Source organism: Petaurus breviceps, unplaced genomic scaffold (assembly GCF_028583685.1).
Source record: "Petaurus breviceps papuanus isolate PSGF00001 unplaced genomic scaffold, PetGlider_PUasm1.0 81, whole genome shotgun sequence".
Lineage (NCBI taxonomy): Eukaryota > Metazoa > Chordata > Mammalia > Diprotodontia > Petauridae > Petaurus > Petaurus breviceps.
In genome coordinates this window covers 4,163,000-4,183,173 of record NW_027186546.1, presented here as the reverse complement: position 1 = coordinate 4,183,173, position 20,174 = coordinate 4,163,000, and the positions used below count along the sequence as shown (strand labels likewise).

Here is a 20,174-nt window from a genome sequence, read left to right as displayed (position 1 = left end):
TCTTTTATCTAATTGTGTATGTTATTCCATCTTTGAGCAAGTTCCAGTAAGAGTAAGGTTTATTCATTCCCTCTCACCTCCTCCATCTTCCCCTCCACTGTAAAAGCTTTTTCTTGCCTTTTTTATTTGAGATAATTTTTCATATTCTGCCTTCCCTTCCCCCCCAGTGCATTCCTCCCTTTAATTTTATTTTTTTAAATATCATCCTTTCTTTCTCAACTCAGACCTTTGCCCTCTGTCTAGATATACTCCTCTAAATGCCCTAATAATGAGAAAGTTCTTATGAGTTCCAAGTATCATCTTCGCATGTAGGAATGTAAACAAGTTTAACCTTATTAAGTCCCTTATGATTTCTCTTTCTTGTTTATATTTTTATGCTTCTCTTGAGTCTTGTATTTGAAAGTTATATGTTTCATTCAGCTCTGTTTTTTTCATCAAGGACGCTTGAAAGTCCTCTATTTCATTGGATGTCTATTTTTGCCCCTAAAGGATTATACTCAGTTTTACTGGGTTTCTTGCTTCTAATCCTAGCTCCTTTGCTCTCTGGATTATCATATTCCAAGCCTTCTGATCCTTTAATACAGAAGCTGCTAAATCTTGTATTATACTGACTATGGCTCCATGATACTTGAATTTTTTCTGACTGTTTGCAGTATTTTCTACTTGATCGGGGAGCTTTGGAATTTGGCTAAAATATTCCTGGGAGTTTTCATTTGGGATTTCTTTCAGGAGATGATTGGTAGATTCTTTCCATTTCTATTTCATCTTCTGGTTCTATAATATCAGGACACTTTCCTTGATAGTTTCTTGGAAAATGATGTCTAGGTTGTTTTTTATAATGGCTTTCAGTAGTCCGATAATTTTAACATTCTCTCTCCTAGATCTGTTTTCCAGGTCATTGTTATTTTTCCATTGCGATATTTCACATTGTCTTTTACTTTTTTCTTTTTTTTTGTTCTGTTTGATTGTTTCTTGATTTCTCATGAAGTCATTAGCTTGTTTGCTCAATTCTAATTTTTAAGGAATTATTTTTTTTTAGTGAGGTTTTGTACCTCCTTTTCCATTTGATTAATTTCACTTTTTAAGAAATTTTGTCTTCAGTGAGTTTTTGTGCCTCTTTTTCCATTTGGCCCAGTCTTTTTTTTTAAGGTGTTATTTTCTTTAGTGTGTGTGTGTGTCCTTTACCAAGCTATTGACTGATTTTTCATTATTTTCTTGCTACATTCTCATTTCTCCTCCCAATTTTTCTTCTGTCTCTCTTACTTGATTTTCAGAATTCTTTTTCAGTTTTTCATGGCCTAAGACCAATTGATATTTTCCTTGGAGGCTTTGGATATGGAGGCTTTGGATGTAGGGGCTTTGACTTTGTTATTTTTTTCTGAGTGTGTTTTCATCTTCCTTGTCACCATAGCAACCTTCTGTGGTCAAACTTTTTTTCTTTTGTTTGCTCATTTCTCCAGTCTATTTCTTGACTTTTAACCCTTTGTAAAGTGGGGATGTGCTTCCAGGGTGGAGGGTGCACTGTCCCAAACTTTAGGGTTTTTGTGTAGCAGTTTTCAGAGATACTTCTAGAGACCTGTAAGTTTTCAGCTCTTCCAAGGTGGTATGGTCTAAAGAGAGGTGTTTCCTCCTCTTTTGGCCTGTGCTGTGGTCTGTGAGTGACCACAGGCGTTCCTTTCTGTCCTTAGAACTGTGAAGGGGGTCCCTGCTCCACTGGTACCTGCAAGCTCTGGTGTGCTAGTGCTCCCTCTCGCCCTGGAACTGCCACCCAGGACTGTGACCCAGATCTGAGTATGGGCAAAGCAATATAATCCTGCCCCCAGTGCCCTCAAAGAGACCCCTGTAATCTTCTTCTGATCAGTTGTTTGACCTCCTTACTGTCTGTGGACTGAGAGCTCTCAAAGCAGCTGCTGTTGCCGCAGATTCAGTGACTTCCAAGGCCTGTACCTGGTTTGCCGTGGCTGGGGCTGTGCTGGAATGGCCTGTGCTGGATTGTGTTCTATTCTCACCCCAGTGGGACAGATCTTTCCTGTTGACCTTCTAAGTTGTCACTGACTGGAAAATTAACTCACCCCACATGTTTGTGGGTTCTGCTGCTCTAGGGATTGTTTTATGACATTATTTAAATTTGTTCAGAGGGGTTTTGGGGAGAGCTTAGGTGAGTTGCTGCCTTTTCTCCACCATTTTGGCTCTGCCTCTGAACTGTTTAACTTTTAAAGTGATAATGTGTACATTAATAATTCTGACTAACAGTGTCTACAAATCAGAGGAATATTAGATAAACTAACCTTGGGTTCAAGAAGACCTGAGTTTTAGTTCTCCCACTGAGAGAGTGTGACCTTGGCCAAATTGCCCCTTTACTTTCAGTTGACAACTCTTCTAAGATTTGAAGTTGTGGAACAGTTGTTCATTTCCATTGGTTAAGGGAATTTCTTCACTCTGAATTCCCTACATCAAAGGAATTCCAGGACTGCCCTACCCCCCATCCCCCAGTATCCAGCATCATAACACAACTGTCACTTTTCATTTTGATTGATATTTTAGACTTAATTGAAAAGGGAAAACTTTTGCATATTCTTTTTACATATCCTTATGTATACCTTTAAAGCATTTGTACACATTTAAATGGGAGACGTTTTCACAGGTTTTTAGAAAGTTAGAATCAAACTTCATTAGTAAAAAATAAAACTTTTGAAATTATATCTAATGATAGACAAAGTATTTTCTAATTACTAAAGTGTTAGTGAAAATGTCGTTAGAGTTCAGTCTTAGGTAATCTTACTATAAAAATCATTATGCTGATAAGTTACAAATTGCATAATTTGAGAAAAAGGATTAGATGACAGATCTGTTTAAGTACAGTATTGCCTTTTAATTTACCCAAGAAAATGTATACAATTCTACAAAGTGAAATAAGTTACTAAGCTAAGACATTTAGTTATCTTCATTGTCAGAAAATTTTTTATATAGAACCTGAATCTTTGTTTCAGTTTAAGCCCATTTTCTTCCTGAGAATGGCAACTCACTCTCTTCTATACAATAATATCTTATATACTATTGTGAGATCATTTCTTAGCCTTCTTTTCCTTAAGTTAAACAGTCCCAGACTTTTAAATCTTTTCTCCTGACCCTTACCTTATAGCATTTTAAATCATGATCTGAACTTTTCCGAAGATGTTCTTGGCACTCCTAAATTATGGCATTTAAAATTTGACTCAGTAGATTTAAACTCTTTGCTAAACTAAAAGTTTGAATTGGGAGGCATTGATGATCTTTGAATCTGATGTTTCCTTATTAGTTTATACTTTTTTAACAACTATATTGAGAGCTAAAAAATAAGTGTGAGTTTTCTTCTTGCACTGATTGGCAGGAGACATCTTGATTAATTTCAGAGACAAGAATTCATCACCTCTGATTGTGATCATACAAGGAAGTTAAAAATGTTGTCAGTCAATAAAAATTTGTAAGTACCTACTCTGTACCATGCACTATTAAGCACTAGGAATAAAAGGAATAATTTCTGCCTTCAAGGAGGTTACATTCTATTGAAGGAAGCAGTATGTACTGGTGGCTCAGAATAAATCTTTTTATGGTATCTCAGTAGTGTGAATTTTGATAAGGTAGAGAATATGGGTAAGAATGATTTAAGATAAGAGGATAGTGATATTTTGCAAATTGACAGTATATATATATTTGAAATTTTCTTCTTCATTAGCCCAGATGGAAATAAATTGGGTGAAAGTTACAAGACAAAATTTTGCTCAGTATAAGGAGAGACTTATAATTAATGCTCTCTGGAAGTCGAATAGAGAGCTTCATGATGTAGTTCTCTATCTTTAAACAGCTAGATAGATGAGACTGTTTTGGGGTGGAGGGAATTACTGTTTCAGATGAGAGTTGGGCAAGATGATCTCAAGATGATTTGAGATTCTATGAAATTTAATGAGTTTAATCTTTTTTTTGCTTGTTCTTTTTTTCATCACTGCAGGTAACTGACCCAATGTAAAAATGACCCACCAGTAAAAATTAGCATTTGGCTGCATTTTAATTTTAAAAGACTTATCTATTGGCACTGAGAAGTTGTGACTTGCCTGTGATCTCTTAGCTAGTATATGTCAAAGGCAGGACCCAGTAATAGTCCACTCTGATCTTCTGATCACTACCCTATGCTTCATATCTAAGTAGAACTTGCTCGTTTTTTTTTTTTTAAATCAAATGCTTTATTAACTTCTAGTTTACATCATTCATTTCCTCAAGATTTTGAGTTATACATTTTCTCCCTGTTTTTCCCCTACCCACCACCCCAAAATAGCAGTCCCACTGGATATCCCCTCCTCCAATCTGATCTCTCCCATATCTTCTCCCATACCCCCTCTGACTTTCCAGGAGGGCATGGTGGATCTCTATGCCCCAGTGCCTGTATGTCTTATTTTCCAGTTACATGTAAAATAATATTAATAATAGTACATATATATATTTTAAACATTTGATTTTAAAACTTTGAATTCCAGATTCATTGCCTTCCTAGTCACCCACCCTTGCTGGGAAGATAAGCAATTCAATATAGGTTGTACATATGTAGCTATGTAAAACATCTCCATAGTGGATATATTGTAAAAGACTGACTATATTTCCCTCCCTCCTGTCCTAGCTCCCACTTGTTCTATTCTCTACTTTGATCCTGTCCCTTTTCAAAAGTGTGTGCTTCCAACTGCCCTCCCTTCCATCATCCCCCCTCTCATCCCCTTCCCCCCATTCTCCTGTAGGGTGAGATACCCTATTTAGTGTGTATGTCATTCCCTCCCTAAGCCAGATTCAATAGGAATAAGGTTGACCCATTCCCTTTTGCCTTCCTGTTCTTCCCCTCCATTGTATCCATTTTCCCTTGCCTTTTCTATATGAGATAGTTTACCCCATTCTGTCTCTCCCCATCTCCTCTCATTATATTCTTCTTTCACCCCTTAATTTCACCTTTTAAGTATCATCCCTTCCTATTAAATTGGTCCTGTGCCCTCTGTCTATGTATACCTGTACACATATATACACACTCACATATGTATTCATATGCCCATATATCCTCCTATATAGACACACATATATGTATACATGTGTGTGTGTGTGTGTATACACACACACACACACACACACACACACTTACTTCTATTCCCTTCCAACTATTTTCATACTGAGAAAAGTTTCATCAGTTACAATGATTGTTTTTCCTTGTAGGGATGTAAATAGTTCAACTTTGATTAAGTTCCTTATGATTTCTTTTCCTTGTTTACCTTCTCATGCTTCTCTTGCTTCTTATATCTGAATGTCAGATTTTCTATTCAACTCTGGTTTTTTCATCAAGAATGCTTGAAAGTCCTCTATTCCACTGTATGACCATATTCACCCCTGAAACATGATATGCACTTTTTCTGGGTTAGGTGACTCTTGGTTTTAATCCCAGCTCCTTTGACCTCCAGAATATAATGTTCTAAGCCCTTTGATCCCTCAGTGTGGAAGCTGCCAGATCCTATGTTATCCTGATTGTGTTTCCACAATATTGGAATTGTTTCTTCCTGACTGCTTGTAATATTTTCTCCTTTATCTGGGAACTCCAGAACCTGGCTATAATATTTGTAGAAGTTTTCTTTTTGGGATCTTTTTCAAGAGATGATTGGTGGATTCTTTCAACCTCTATTTTGTCCTCTGGTTCTAAAAATCAGGGCAGTTTTCCTTGAGGATTTCTTGGAGGGTGATTTCTAGGTTCTTTTTTTGATCATGGCTTTCAGATAGTCCAATAATTTTTAAGTTATCTCTCCTGGATCTATTTTCCAGGTCATTGGTTTTTCCAGTGATATATTTCACATTGCCTTCTATTTTTTCATTTGTTTGGGTCTGTTTAATAGTATCTTGATTTCTCATAAAGTCACTAGCTTCCATTTGTGCCAGTCTAATTCTGAAGGAATGATTCTGTTCAGTGAGCTTTTGATATGCTTTTTCCATCTGGCAAATTCAGTTTTTTAAGGCATTCTCCTCATTGGCTTTTTGAGCCTCTTTTGTCATTTGAGTTAGTCTATTATTTAATATTTTAATATTTCTTCAGTCAGGTTGTTGACTCATTTTATAATTTTCTTGCATGACTCTCATTTCTCTTCCCAAATTTTCCTCCACTTTTATTTGGTTTTCAGAATCTTTTTGAAGGTCCTCTATGGCCTATAACCCTCTCATTTTTCTTGGAAGCTTTTGGTGCAGGAGTTCTGACTTCATTGTCTTCCTCCTGTTCCATGCTTTGATCCTTTTTGCCCCCAAAATAGGAGTGTAAAGTTGGGTTGCTCTGCTTGCTTTGCTTCCCTTGTTTGCTCATGTTGCCACTCAATTACTTGACTTTTGGGCTTTTTGCCACAGTAGGACTCTGCTACCAGACAGGGGAGCTTTGTCCCAAACACTGAGGTTTTCTCAGCTGCCGAAGGAATTAGATGGCTGCCCTCTCTGAAGCCTCCACATGCTCTGGCAAGCTGGTCACACACCCCAGGACCTCCACCCTAGATAGCAATCCGGATCCAAGCAGGTTAAAGCAAGAGCAATTACCCCTCAGACTGGCTGCTTGGTCCCCCCTACAATCTGCAAGCCAGGAGTTGAAGCTGCTATGTGGCTGTGACTGTGGCACCTCAGCCTCTTCTCACCCCAGGGGCAAAGGCCATCTGTACTTCTGAAGTGAAGAATCCCAAAGTCTACACTGCACTGACCTCTAACTTTGTCTTTAGCCTCTTTGTGTTGATAATTCTGGAATTCTGGAAACCATCACAGCTGCTGGTGATCTGAAGTCCCTCCAGGCAGTGGCTGGTCAGGCCTGCCCTGAGGCTAAAACCTCCAACTGCGGGGAGGTGGTTGCTGGGGTTGGCTCCCAGCGCAAATGGGCTGGCCACTTCCTGATGGCCTCCCGGGCTGTCTTCAGCAGGAGGTTAGCTTCTCTGTGTCATTTTGTGGGTTCTGTAGTTCCAAAGTTTCTTCAGAGTCATCTTTTATATGAATTGGAGGAGGTAGGAGGCGGAGGCCCGAGGAAGTTCTGTTTGTACTCCAGACCATCTTGACTCTGCCCCAAACTTGCTTATTTTTAAATAGGAAATTAACTCTTATACATAATAAGAAAAAATTAATAACTGATACATATGAGCTACATATTCTGAAAGCCTTTTTCTGAAATAAGTTAAAACTTGCTGTTCCAAACTGCTAATTATATTGGAGGTTGAAGTCATAAATTATAGTATGAAAAAATATCATGTAGTTTGGTTTCCTGGCATAAATGTCATGACATATATGTGTTGTTGTGTACATCTGACTCATACCCTAATACTTTTATGAGTGAGATAATGGTTATTAAGTGCTGCAGGATTCCAAACAAAATTAAATATGGAGAACTTTTTGATATTTCTGTTATTGGGGGAAAATTACTCTAAATTCAACATAAAGGTAGCAGTCATTATAACCATATTTTGTTTGGTTCAGTTTTATTTCTCACAGTGACTGATGACTAGTTGAAAAAGGCAAGTTTTAGTTTCAGTTGTTACTGGCAAAAGATGTCATAAGGAAAGACCAATTTATAGTAATTGGACTTGAAAAATGATTTAAAAAACATTTAGCTAACATGCATACAAGATGTATGATTTTTTTTTTTTAAAGCAATCGGGGTTAAGTAACTTGCTCAAGGTTACATGGCCAGTTATTTCTGGGTGTGGTGCTAAGTATCTGAGCCCGGATTTGATCCCCAGGTCATCCCAACACTGGAGCCAGTGCTCTTACTCGCTGAACCACCTGGCCGCCCCAAGATGTATGATTTGTTAATGACATAGTAGTATAAATAGGATTATTTTCATTACTGTGTTATTGATTTATCTATACCATACACTGTCCTGTTATAATAAATCACATTTGTATTGTGCTTTTATGTTTACAAAGCACTTTTATCACAATAATCTTGTGAGGTAGGTAATACAAATATTATTTCCCCTTGTGCTGATCAGGGAACTGAACCCCAGAAGAGTTAAATGGTTGGTTGAGGGTTTCACAGATAGTAAATGGCAGGATTGGGATTCAAACCTTAGGTCTTTTTGATTCCACATCTAGTGTTCTTTCCATTATACCATATTGCCTGTTAACATGATTAACATTGATTTACTTGATTCTGATTTGATGCCCTTTGTTCATCACATACTGTTCTATTCAGAAGGTGGATATAATAATTTGTCTTTCCCACCTCTGATGTCTGTGATCTTCCTGTCTTCATCTTCTTTTCTGCAATCTATCTCACAGTATTTCTCAGATTTAGTCTTCCTCTTTGTCACTTCTACCTCAGTGCTTTATAAAGGGGTGGGGGTGACCATGAATTCTTGAAGCATATGCCAAGAGAGTCAAGCTCTGGAAGGTACTAACTCACCCAGAAGGACTGAGTGTGGGTCTATATGAGTATTTGGGAGTGGGGAGCAGAATTTGGGCAAATTATTTAACCTTTCTGGACCTTGGTTTCTTTATCTGTAAAATGAGGAAATTCCTTAGTTGATCTCTGAGAGGACTTTGTGTTCGTTGTATGAGGACCAAACTACCCATATTGGAAGAGGTTTGAACACTGCAGTAATTGACCAAAAAACTCTTTCTAAGGGGTAGAGAGGTTGCAATCTGTATAAGTGGAAAGAATGTCCATATTGATGAAATAGTCTTTTGAAATACTAACATAGCAGGAGATAATTCTTTTGCAAAATAAGAAAAAGCTTGAGGTTGAATGGGAAAAAAACTATCAATGTTAATAAACTGTATACAAACATTTTATATAAATACACATGTATATATAAAGTGTTGATACTGCCTATTGCTATCGACAAGTACTTTAAAAATTATTTTAAGACTATAAAACAGCTCATATTACTACTTGAAATAAATGCCCTTTGTATAAAAATAGTTCATATTTTCTAATATAACAATGCTTATTAAAAATTTGATTTGTAATTACTCTTTCAAACTTATAGTGGATTTTACTAAACTTAATCGATTGCAGTATACTGCACAAAACCTTTTTTAAACATTGTGGTACATGTTAAACTGCCCGCCTTTTTTCTCAAATTCTCAGAAGAGCCCTCTACTGGTGAACATTTTACTTTTGATACTAAGTTTTAATTCATACTGGGATTTTTTTTTAGTTCTAATTTATTGATGTTTATGACAATTTTAGAAAAATATGGAAGTCTCAGAATCTTTATCTTATTCTTAGATGCTCATTAAATAGTTTGATTTTAATGATTCATGCTTAATTTCTTTTTTATGTATATATAAACTATTAATATATACACAATTGAACCAATATAGTTGTCTTTTTTTTTCCTACCTTAAAGGATCATTCTGAAAATCACTGCAGTGTGGGCTAAAGTTACATCAGTCAATCACCAAGTATTTATTAAGCACTTAACATATGCGAGGCCATATGCTAGGAATAGGGATACAAATGAAAAGAATAAAATAATCTCTACTCAGAAAGATCTTATGTGTATTTGGGAGACAAATCCATATATAAGCATGTCAATAATAAATTCAAAAGAGAATGTATAAAAACACATGATGTAGTAGATAGGGCACTACCTTATCATCTAGCTTATGCTGATGGTGATGATAATAGAGAAGTATTGTTTTGCTGCCGAACTTCCTTAGAAAAGCCTCTGAAATTGTTTGTTTCTTTGAAAAGCAAAAATAACATAACATTTTTGTTAATGTGTTACATCTTAAACCTTTTTTAATATAAAATTTTAAAATGTAAAACCTCAAAGATGACCGGTCAGTAACCATTTATTAAAGTGCCCGTTATGTGTCAGGTGCTGTGCATAGTGATGTTCATTACTTTGGTGGATCAATGACCTCATCACCAAACATTTCTCCAGAGGTGCAGAGCTGAAACCATCCATTCCTCATACAGTATGACCCTCTTCCCTGTCTTCCCATAAGTCTAGCAGGTCTACCTGATGTGCCAGAGGCACTAGGTCTTTAAAGTGAGTGAGTACCAGTGCTGCATGCAGTCTGTCAATCTGGTTATCCTTCACTCTTGCTAGTTTATTAGAAGCCTGTTTTCTTGGTTATATAGCTCTTTGATATTTTTATACAATTTGCACTAAGTTTTTTTGTTAGTAAGAAGTAGCAAAATACCTATACCTGCTATGCATCTCTTGCCCTCTTGATGATCATGCAGCTTTCAGTTTTTCATAATTGTAGTAAATATGCAAAAGGATTTTTAGAAATTTTGAGATTGTACCTTGATTTTATTGGTATAGGGCATTCCTCCTTAGGAAACTTGCTTTCTTAATGCAGATTGGCATTTGCTCCATAGTTTATGATCTTGCAGAACTGCCTGGGGTCATGAGAAGTTAAATGACTTGCCCAGGATCACATGCCAGGATGGATCAGAGACAGAATCTGAACTCAGTCTTCCTTAGTTAGGCCAACTCTTTGTTTCAATACACAGTGTCTTTATCAAAGCAGATGTTGATTTTTAAAAGAGGGGATTTTATTTCAGAGAGTCTTGGGGTTGTTGAAAATGCTATGTAGTTTTCCACATGCAATCCAACTTGCTTGTTTTCTCATTTAATTTGGGGCCCAAAACATTGTTCATGTGCAGTGTCCATACAGGGCATTCATTCTGATGGACCAGTTTAATAGCCTGTCTTACCAACTGCATTGCATAATCTGGATAATATGCTGTCTTCATCCACTTGGTTTTTTTCTCTGTGAATTGATAGGCCAGACTTGAATGGTTTGGAATCTACATTGCGCTGCAGTGTTCCTTTAGGACTAGATAGGTAGCTCCCCATGACAGTGGTAAATTCCAGTGTATGTTAATATTTTTATGCCTTGCTCTGTGTTTAATTCCACAGGTGGTCACCTAAAGTTTTCAGGAAATCCCATGAAATTTTAGCATATATAAATGGAGGTATCTTTTTGGAAGAGAGCCTTTAAGCCTTGATTTTGTTTCATGAATCAGAATTTTTAAAAAATTAGCATACAGAAATAGTATAAAAAATAAATACAGTGAACTCGTATTACTTCCTATATCTTTGTTTTGTGACTATAAAAGATGTCTGATGTAGAATATTATTTGTGAAAGTCTGCCTATTTCCTTGTTTTCATTTAGCATGTCCTAGATAATGTGCATAGATAAGTTTTTGTAGGGATAAGAAAATAGGTGTATGAGTTATAGTTATTTATGTCCTCCTTGTCATTCCTCTGCAGGTGCACTACCCTCTCCCCCAGCAGTAATACCTTCTGTCTTTGTTTTGTTTTTTTGTTCCAGTCAGTGCTCTCAAAAATGTATTGGCTCCAACATGGACTTCTTCTGGGCATACTTTACTCTAACTGTTCTTCCCTTATTTCTTTTCTTTACAGTAGAATATAAGCTCCCTGTAGTCAAGGACAGTTTTTTATTTTGTCTCTGCATCCCCAGCTTAGTGTATATTGAGTACCTAAGGAATTTAATGTGTATTAAATTGAATTCTTTAATGCATTTTCTACTTTCTCCTGCAGTACATTGATTAGAATCAGTATATGGGAGGTCCACTGCCATTGAAAATAGCTATAGAAATGGTGACAGATTTTTGCCATTTTATTTTAATCTGTTTACCAGTTTCATCTTCAGATGGGAAGTGAAAGAAATAAGCATTTACATATAACATTCATAAGTGCTTTTTACAGATATTTCATTTGATCCTCCCAACAGCCCTGTGAAGTAGATGCTATTATCCTCATTTTACAGTTGAGGAGACCAAGGCAAACAAGTGAAGTGACTTGTCACCACACAGCTGGTATTTGAGTCTAGATTTGAACTTGGGTCTTCTTGGTGCCAGGCTAAGCACTCTGTCTACATATCTATCCTGCTTAATTGGGTCTTTCACCAAGCTTTCTGTAAATTTGTCATTCCTGCTACTGTTTGCTGCTTTAAATAAAATCTTTCACCTTCCCTACCCCTCGCCAACTTTTTAGTTTTTCTAGTCAGCTTATATTCTAAGGTGATATTGCTCTTGGCCTGCTGGTTGAGAGGTTTCTAGGCTTTTTTTGATCTCTACATTTATATGAACTTTCTAGTCTGGAAAAACCAGTGATCTAAGTCTGCAGATTCTTTAGCTGTATCTCCTTCTTTCTGATGATACCCTCTTACTCTTACCCTGTTCCTTTTCTGTAAACTTCCCTGTCCATCTTCCATGTCCTATTTCCAAATTTGGTTCTTTTGTGTCGAAACACTTTCAGGCTAGAAACTTGTAGTTTCTTAACTGGAAGGTTGGAAACAATCAAACCCATTTAAGTGAAACCCCACTTCCCTCAAAACATCTGAGCCACTGTGATCCAGAAACTCCTGTGAAGCGTGCTATGGTGAGCTCCTCAGTGATTTTTTCTTCATGCCTCTTGTCAATTCTATTTTAGAGGCATTAGTCCCAGCCCTAATCTGAGGGAGTTGATGGGCTCCCTTAGTACTTGTCCTTCGTCGTCTTTGCCCCTCACTCCTTGGGTATCTCCAGCTAAGTAACATGGCCTTTTGGGTCTTTCTTTGAACACATTAAACAAAAACAGGCCTGTTGTTTTTAGCATTGTCTACTTGTCTAAGCCCTTTTACTCTCAGCAATAAGATCCTGTCAGTTAACCTTCTTTCTTTATTTGCCTTTTGGAGGGAAGTTGGGGTTAAGTAATTTGCCCAAGGTTACACGGCTATTTTGTGGGTGTTAAGTGTCTGAGGCCAGAACAGAACTCAGGTCCTCCTGACTTTGGGCCGGGCTGGTGCTTTACTCACTGTGCCACTTAGCCGCCCCCAGTTAACCTTCTTTAGGTAATGATTATAGACTATTGGTGTCTGTTCCTTTATCTGTTTTCTGTTGATGGATTATTTTAAATAGATTAGATCAGTTTTAACAGCATGGTATATCTTCTCATCTTTATCCTAATGTGTTGATTTTCATTTTTACTCTACAAGTTAGTCTGTACACAGTTGATTTAGAAATGGTAACCACATGAATAACCAGTTGTTTCCCTGTCCAGATGAATTTTCATTTTTTTGATGTTCATTATTTGCCATATCTAACACCTTCTGAATCTCTTTTTTGAAGAAAGTATTCATGATGTAGATATAAGTTTTGGACATCTTCCATTTCTTAATCCTGAGCCCTTTTCCAGTATATTTTTCAACATCTCCTGTGTTTACCTTTGCATTGAAATTGCTAAGTATTCACGTGGTATTGTTTTTATTTGGAGGGTCTTCATAGGACTCTTCTACCTCCTAGTCCTCTGCAACTGATGTCACATAACTTACCTTGCACTGCAATTAGACAGAGATGAAGTACCCCCGTGAAATACTTATTACCTTAAGACACACAAAACTAACTCCACCAACTCTCTTCTGTTTGTTTCTCCATAGAAAACTTCCTTCCATTTAGGTGCAGCTTCCTTATATCTTTTGGATTCAGTAGACCAAGCAGCAATGTTGGTCTTAATATGATTCACTTTTCTATATTCAGTAGCATCTCAACTTGCTGGTCATTGGACAAGGACTTCACGTTTAGAGTACAGTTCGTTTTAATGGTTACATATAGTATAAAAAACTATTGTCTTTAGGATTCATTGATTCCTTTTCTGTTGCTCTCACTGCAGAAAGGGAAGAGAGGACAAACAAAAGTATAATGGCTATTTTAATTTTATCTTAGCTTGGTTTTCCACAAGAATTCAGCTACTAATAATGAGTCTACTAGTGATGAACATCTTTCTTCTAAGATGGGCTTGTCCTAAGACAAATATTTTGGGAGGACCCTACACAAAGGTGTTCTATAATGGCAGAATTTACCAGAACTAGTGTTTTGCTCCTTTAGTCTTCAAGGATCCAATGTTGTTACCATTTCTTAATTAGGATTCAGAGTAGGACTTTGTGGAAGCTTATTGTTCATACACACTTTGAATGGTATCCATTTAGTAAATATTTTAATTACTCCGAGTGTAAATTAAATTGGAGAGTCTATATACATTAGAAATCTATCGGAATTTTCACATATCCAAGTCTAATAGCAGCCAGGTTTGTGGAAGTATGGAACAAGAAAAGAAGTGCACATGGACAGTAGTAGTAATGGTTTTGCCTGTTTGTGATGTTGATTGGACAGGGTTACATTATTTTGTTTAATTTGGAGTCAGGAGACCTGGCCTGAGTATTTTTATAACTTAAAAATTTTATTTCTGTTTTCTAGTGATACAGTATATGCTTTCAAATATGTGAACAAGCACCAGAAAGAAAGTACAAGCAAAATAAAACCCAAATAAAACTAAACCCCCAAACTCCATGAACAGTTTAATAAAAAGCATTAAAAATGGTTCCAAAAACTTGTGCATATAACTGTACCTTTACCTTTCTTTCATTATTAATAAAAGCACATTATCTTGAACAAGTTAGCACTAATGTTTTCTGTTTCATCGTTATGGGTTTTGCCTATACTGTTTTGTGTTGCTTCCTTTATATAGTTGAAGTCAGTCTATATCCTGTCCTTTTGGTTTCACTTTTTTATTCTGTATCACTCCATGTCTTTTATATTTCTTTGTATTCTACATATGTAATTTCTTATGGTTGTACTCTTTACCTCTTAATTACTTGTGCTGCTTTGGGCAAATTAACTAACTTCTTTGTGCCTTGTATAAAATGAGGGGAGGGACTAGAAAACTTCAATCTCCATATCCCTTCTTGTTCTAAAGTTCTCTTATTCAGTTGCCTATTTCAATTAATGTGTAAGGAAGGGTAATGCAGTTGTTTTTTTTTTTTAATTTCAAAAAGAGAAAGAAACCCCTCAGGTATTTAAAAAATCACCAGAAGTTTAGAAGCATCAGCAGAACAGAGCTTTCAAATCCTTTCTGTTTCCTGGTCCTATGTGACCCTCTTGCCTATCCTTTTTAAAGTCTTCAATTAATCTGGTAATTTGAATGAAAATATACAAAGAGTAGGCCTATCTCTTCCCTACATAGTCTCTATTTACATTCAACTGATTTTTTTTTTAAAGCAATCGGGGTTAAGTAACTTGCTGAAGGTTACACGGCCAGTTATTTTTGTGTGGGTGCTGAGGCTGGAACGATCGATCCCAGGTCTCCCAACACTGGGGCTGGTGCTCTTACTCACTGCACCACCTGGCCACCCCTCAGCTGATATTTTTAAAGGACTTTCCTTGTTCCAGGTCCTTTTCTGGAAGGGTCTGAAATATTGGAATGACCCTATTTCCACATCTTTTGCCCCAGATAGAGTCTTTCACATTTGCTTAGCATATAATGTATGGTACATTGATAAATGACACTCTTAGATGTAAATTCTGACAATTCTTAATATTTTTGTTTAAAAATATGAAATGTTTAATTTTAAAGTTAATGGCTAACTTAGGTGTTCACTTAGAATTGAAGCCTTGGAGAGATGATATTGAATTAAAAGCTACATAAATACTATATTTAACTTCATATCAGGGATGTGGGGTGGATCAGTTACAGTTTGTATCCAAATGTTTACCTCCCATTGGTATCTCTGCTTCCTTTTCTATGAGTTTTCACTGTCTCTTACCTTTTCTGGCAACATTGACGCTGTGTGTGTGGGGATCTCTGGGAAAGATGTGATTGCCTAGAGTCTGGGGAAAAGATTTGCATTGTAGTGGTCTATTATTAAGCTCTCATTTTGTGGCATTGTCCTTAAGGACATCTCATTCTTTCTTTGATAGTCTGATTACATGATTTTCTTTTCATTTTATAGTTAGAAACTCCTTAAAACTTCAGGTAAAATGATCATGCACTCTGCTAACTCCTGTAAGATTTTTCTGGCTATCAACAGGCATGCCTAAGAAAAATCATATTGTACAGCCAAAAGCACTTAAGAAGGGCATTTGAATGTAAAGTAATCATGAGTGTATGTTTGTGTGTTTTGCCAGACACATAGAAAGTACTCAGGAAATAACATGTGAGATCTATGATTTCGTTGGTCAGGGTACTCCTGCCATTCATTCAAATGGCAATTCTTACAGTGCCACCTGAGTTGTTTTGGCTAAAAAATAAAAACATCATCACTTGGTGATCAAACCTTTGGCTTTTCCTGCTAGGCTGGTCCTTATATGACGAGATCATTGTAGACCCATGCTCAGAGCCTTTCCAGCATGTGTTCCCCTGGCATACCCTTTGAGGACCCAAGATCATTGTTACACCACAGGGAGAGATGGGAGTAGGACTTAGTAGAATATAATAGATTGAGTAGACCATATTTAAACGAAATATCTTTATATTGATGATTGATTTTTTTTCTTTTCAGATTAAGTTCAACCCTGTTTAGATGATTTTTGTATTTTAATATGCTTAGTAGCATCACTGCATCTCTGTGTAGCACCCAGACAAAAAACAAAAAGGTGCATTATAATAACCTAGACTATGTTTCTCCTTTCTCAGGATTCCTACAGGAAACAAGTAGTAATTGATGGAGAGACCTGTCTCTTGGATATTCTCGACACAGCAGGTCAAGAGGAATACAGTGCAATGAGGGACCAGTACATGAGGACTGGGGAGGGCTTTCTATGTGTATTTGCCATAAATAATACTAAATCGTTTGAAGATATTCACCATTATAGGTGGGTTTAAAACAAACCAATTTTAGAAAACAAAACTGGAGAACTGTTTAATTGCTTTATTCTAGGAAAATTTATGGATTTTGTAACTATAGACATCGTAGATATTGTTCCAATGGCTGCATTAACATTGGTTGTATAAAGTTGCCTGTCTACAATATAAATTTTTACAAACAGACAGAATTTTATTACTAAAGGGCAATATTACATAAACATCTATTAACTTAGAGACTGATTTCTTCTCTTCTTTCTTCTGGGCCTGCTTCTCCCACCTTCAATACTTAGCCCTTCTTTCCTGACCCGCTAAGACAGGTATGCACAATCTGGCAGGTTACTTGCTGTACACCAGAGGATTTCCTCTACATACAAAGGATGGTTTTCCTCTACATTTTTCACGGATCACCTGAAATCTTGGTGTGTGGGAAGTGGTCTGAGGGCCACAAGCAGCCTGTGGTCTGCAGAGTGTTCAGGCCTTTGGTAAGAGCTGCTGTGCAGAGGACGTGAAACTTAATGGTCTGCAGGAGAAAACTGGGACTTCCTCTGGTCCAAAGTATAATTTGGGATAGGAACATTGGTTGGTGAACCCGTATATATATCTTATTTAGCTGTAAGAGGAGCTATGTAGGCAGAGTAGAAAAGCTATAAAATATTCATAAGCTTAATCCCCCTCCCAAATCACCTTAAAAATAGTAATTGAGATTAGTGTTGTTAGATTCATAGGATCATAATTTAAAAAAGTTGAAGTATTTTCCATGGAGCTGAGCAGGTGCTCATCCTTTCTGATGGGTCACACATTTTCTGTCATGTCCTTATAACCTTTATATCTGCTAGCAGTTAGGAAAAGGAAAGAGAAATCCTATTGGCTACTTTCTGTAAGACCTAAAAGAATCTGGAAGCCTTTTCTCCTCATTCTTTCTCTATCCTGTTCAGGAGCAACTCTTAGTCACCAGTCATCTTTGAAAAAGCCTGATAGTTATGGGGGGTAAATAAGGGATTACCTCATCATCCCAAATTCAACATCTGTACAAGTCCTTTAATGCAGAATTAGATCACGTGCCCTGCATTGGGACCAAGAATACATGCTCAGTTCCACAGAAATCCAGTCCAACTCCTATTAGACTATTATCGGAAGGGACATTAACTCAGAAGGGGTTAAATGCAGGAATAATTAAAGCCCATGTTTATATTGAACTTGAATGTTTTCAAAGTGCTCTCCTTAAAACAACCCTGAAAGATCAGTAGTACAATTAAACCCATTTTATAGTTGAGGAAACAAACTCAGAAGTTACCTTTTGTTGTTCAGTTGTTCTGGCATGTCTGACTCTTCATGACCCCAGTTAGGGTTTTCTTGGCAAAGATTCTGGAGTGGTTTGCCATGTACTTCTCCAGCTTATTTTACAGATGAGGAAATTGAAGCAAATAGGGTTGTGTGACTTGCCCAGGGTCACACAGCTAGTAAGTGTCTGCAGTCAGATCTGAATTCCAGAAGGTGAATCTTCCAGACTTAAGGCCTGGAGCTCTACCCACTGCACCACCTGACTGTCCAGAAGTTACCTCACTTGCTCATTGTCACACAACTTGTGAGTGTTGAGAGCCACACTCAAACTTTGATCTTCTGATCCAAAGACCGCTGCTCTTTGCATTCCATTGTGTTTCCTCTGTTCCCTCTTTAATGGGAAAACATTCATATGGAATGCCTGAACACCTCCCATGAAGGAAACTAGCCATTTCACGAGGTAGCTCATTCTGTTTTTAGATAGCTAATTGTTGGGAAGCTCATAAACTGGGGTGATATCTGTATCCCCATAACTTCTATCTCTTGATCCTCATTCTTTCTGCTGATATAGCAAAGAATATATTTAGTAAGTCAAATGATATCTCTATATTTGAAAAAACAAAACTATGTTGTACTAACACTGTTTCCTTTAATTTTCACATGACATAATTTTTAGGCCCCTCATGACTTTGGTGGCCCTTTTATGAAGTTGTTATATTCCTTCTGAAATATATTGCCTAGAACTGAATATACAGTATTTCAAGCCATGGTAGAGTGCAGTATAAGTATATACTTCCTTGATCTGGACTTGATGCTTATTGTTGTGCTTTCTAAGACTATATTATAGTTTTTAGTAGCTCTGTAACACTGTCATATCACATGTTGAGTTTTCAAATGACTGAAATTGTCTTTTTTATGTAAACTTCTTTCTAGTTATATTTTTTTTCATTTCTTAGTTGACTTTTTTTTTTCTTTTTGGCTTTTTGGAGGGTCATTGGGGTTAAGTGAGTTGCCCAAGGTTGCATGGCTAGTGTTAAGTGTCTGAAGCCAGATTTGAACTCAGGTCCTCCAGACTCCCGGGCCAGTGCTCTATTCACTGTGCCACCTAGCTGCCCCGCCTACTTGATTTTTTTTAAACCTAAGTTTAGGTTACATTTTCCCCTATTTCATGTTATTTTCCAGCCATTGTTCAAATATGTTGAGATTTCAAAAATATGATTGTTATTCACTATATTAATTAGCTATGCCACCTTTGTCATCTACAGACTTGTCAGAGAATGCCTTCTATGTTTTTACCCAATTTTTAATGAAAATATTGAACTTTAAAGAGCTTAGGACAGAACCCTAGGGTCTCATATTAGAGAAGTTCCCTCCAGGTGGACATTGATTGATTAATCAACACACTGAGTAGAGTAATATAGTTAATTGTGAGCCATAGAATGGTGGTCTTAGAGCTGGAAAGTACCTTAAAGGCTGCTTAGTCCCTAATTTTATAGATGAGGAACTGAGACTAATAGAGGTTTTCAGTCAACTAGCATTTTTATTATTTATTAAACACTATTCTGTGCCCAGACACTAAGCACAAAGGCAACAAACAGTTTCTGTTCTCAGGAGCTCACAATCTACTGGCAGAGACAGTATGCAAACAATTATATACAAATGATCTCTACAAGATTAACTAGGGATAGTCTCAGAGGGGAGATTAATAAGGACCAGGAATGTCTCCTTGCAGAAGGTAAGATTTTAGCTGAGACTTGAGAGGAGGAGAGAGAAAAGTACAAGTATGAGGGGAATAAGCTATTTGAAATACACAGTAGGGCCAGGAGTATGAGGAAACCAAATGTCATTAGATTGCAGAACCTGTGGAGGGGGAATAAGGTATGAGAAGACTGGAAAGGTAGGAGGGGCAGAATATGAAAAGCTTTAAAAGTAGGGTAGGATTTTATATTTGGTGCTGGAAGAACATTTTGACAGTTGAACAATTGACAGGAAAATTGACAGGAAGAACAATTTTGACAGCAAGCTATTGAAAAGGGCAAGGTAGAAGAGGTGATGGGAGCCTACACTAAGAGGGTTGCATTGTCAAAGGAGAGAAGGTGATATATATGTGAGATATTCTGAAGGCAATATGACAGGACCTGACACTTGATTGAATATGGTTAAATGATCTGCCCAGGGTCACATACACAGTATCTAAGATAGGATTTGAACCCAAATTTTCTTGATTCCCAAGTCTAACATGCTATATCTAGTAAACTCTTTAG

At 36.9% G+C, this 20,174-nt stretch overlaps 2 protein-coding genes across 5 annotated transcripts in view; one reads left to right on the top strand and one right to left on the bottom strand.

Moving 5' to 3' along the window:
• Nucleotides 1-20,174, top strand: part of LOC138176111 (GTPase KRas) — a 47,475-nt gene that overhangs the window by 6,311 nt on the left and 20,990 nt on the right. For all 3 annotated transcript variants that reach the window (XM_069106859.1, XM_069106858.1, XM_069106860.1), the window contains exon 3: nucleotides 16,459-16,637. In XM_069106859.1, the coding sequence (XP_068962960.1) occupies nucleotides 16,459-16,637 (179 nt within the window). The remainder of the gene's footprint in view (nucleotides 1-16,458; nucleotides 16,638-20,174) is intronic.
• The window catches only part of LOC138176112 (electron transfer flavoprotein regulatory factor 1), a 37,404-nt gene continuing 28,352 nt past the window's right edge, over nucleotides 11,123-20,174 (bottom strand). For both annotated transcript variants that reach the window (XM_069106864.1, XM_069106862.1), the window contains one exon: nucleotides 11,123-13,653. The gene's annotated coding sequence lies outside the window, so the exon portion shown is untranslated. The remainder of the gene's footprint in view (nucleotides 13,654-20,174) is intronic.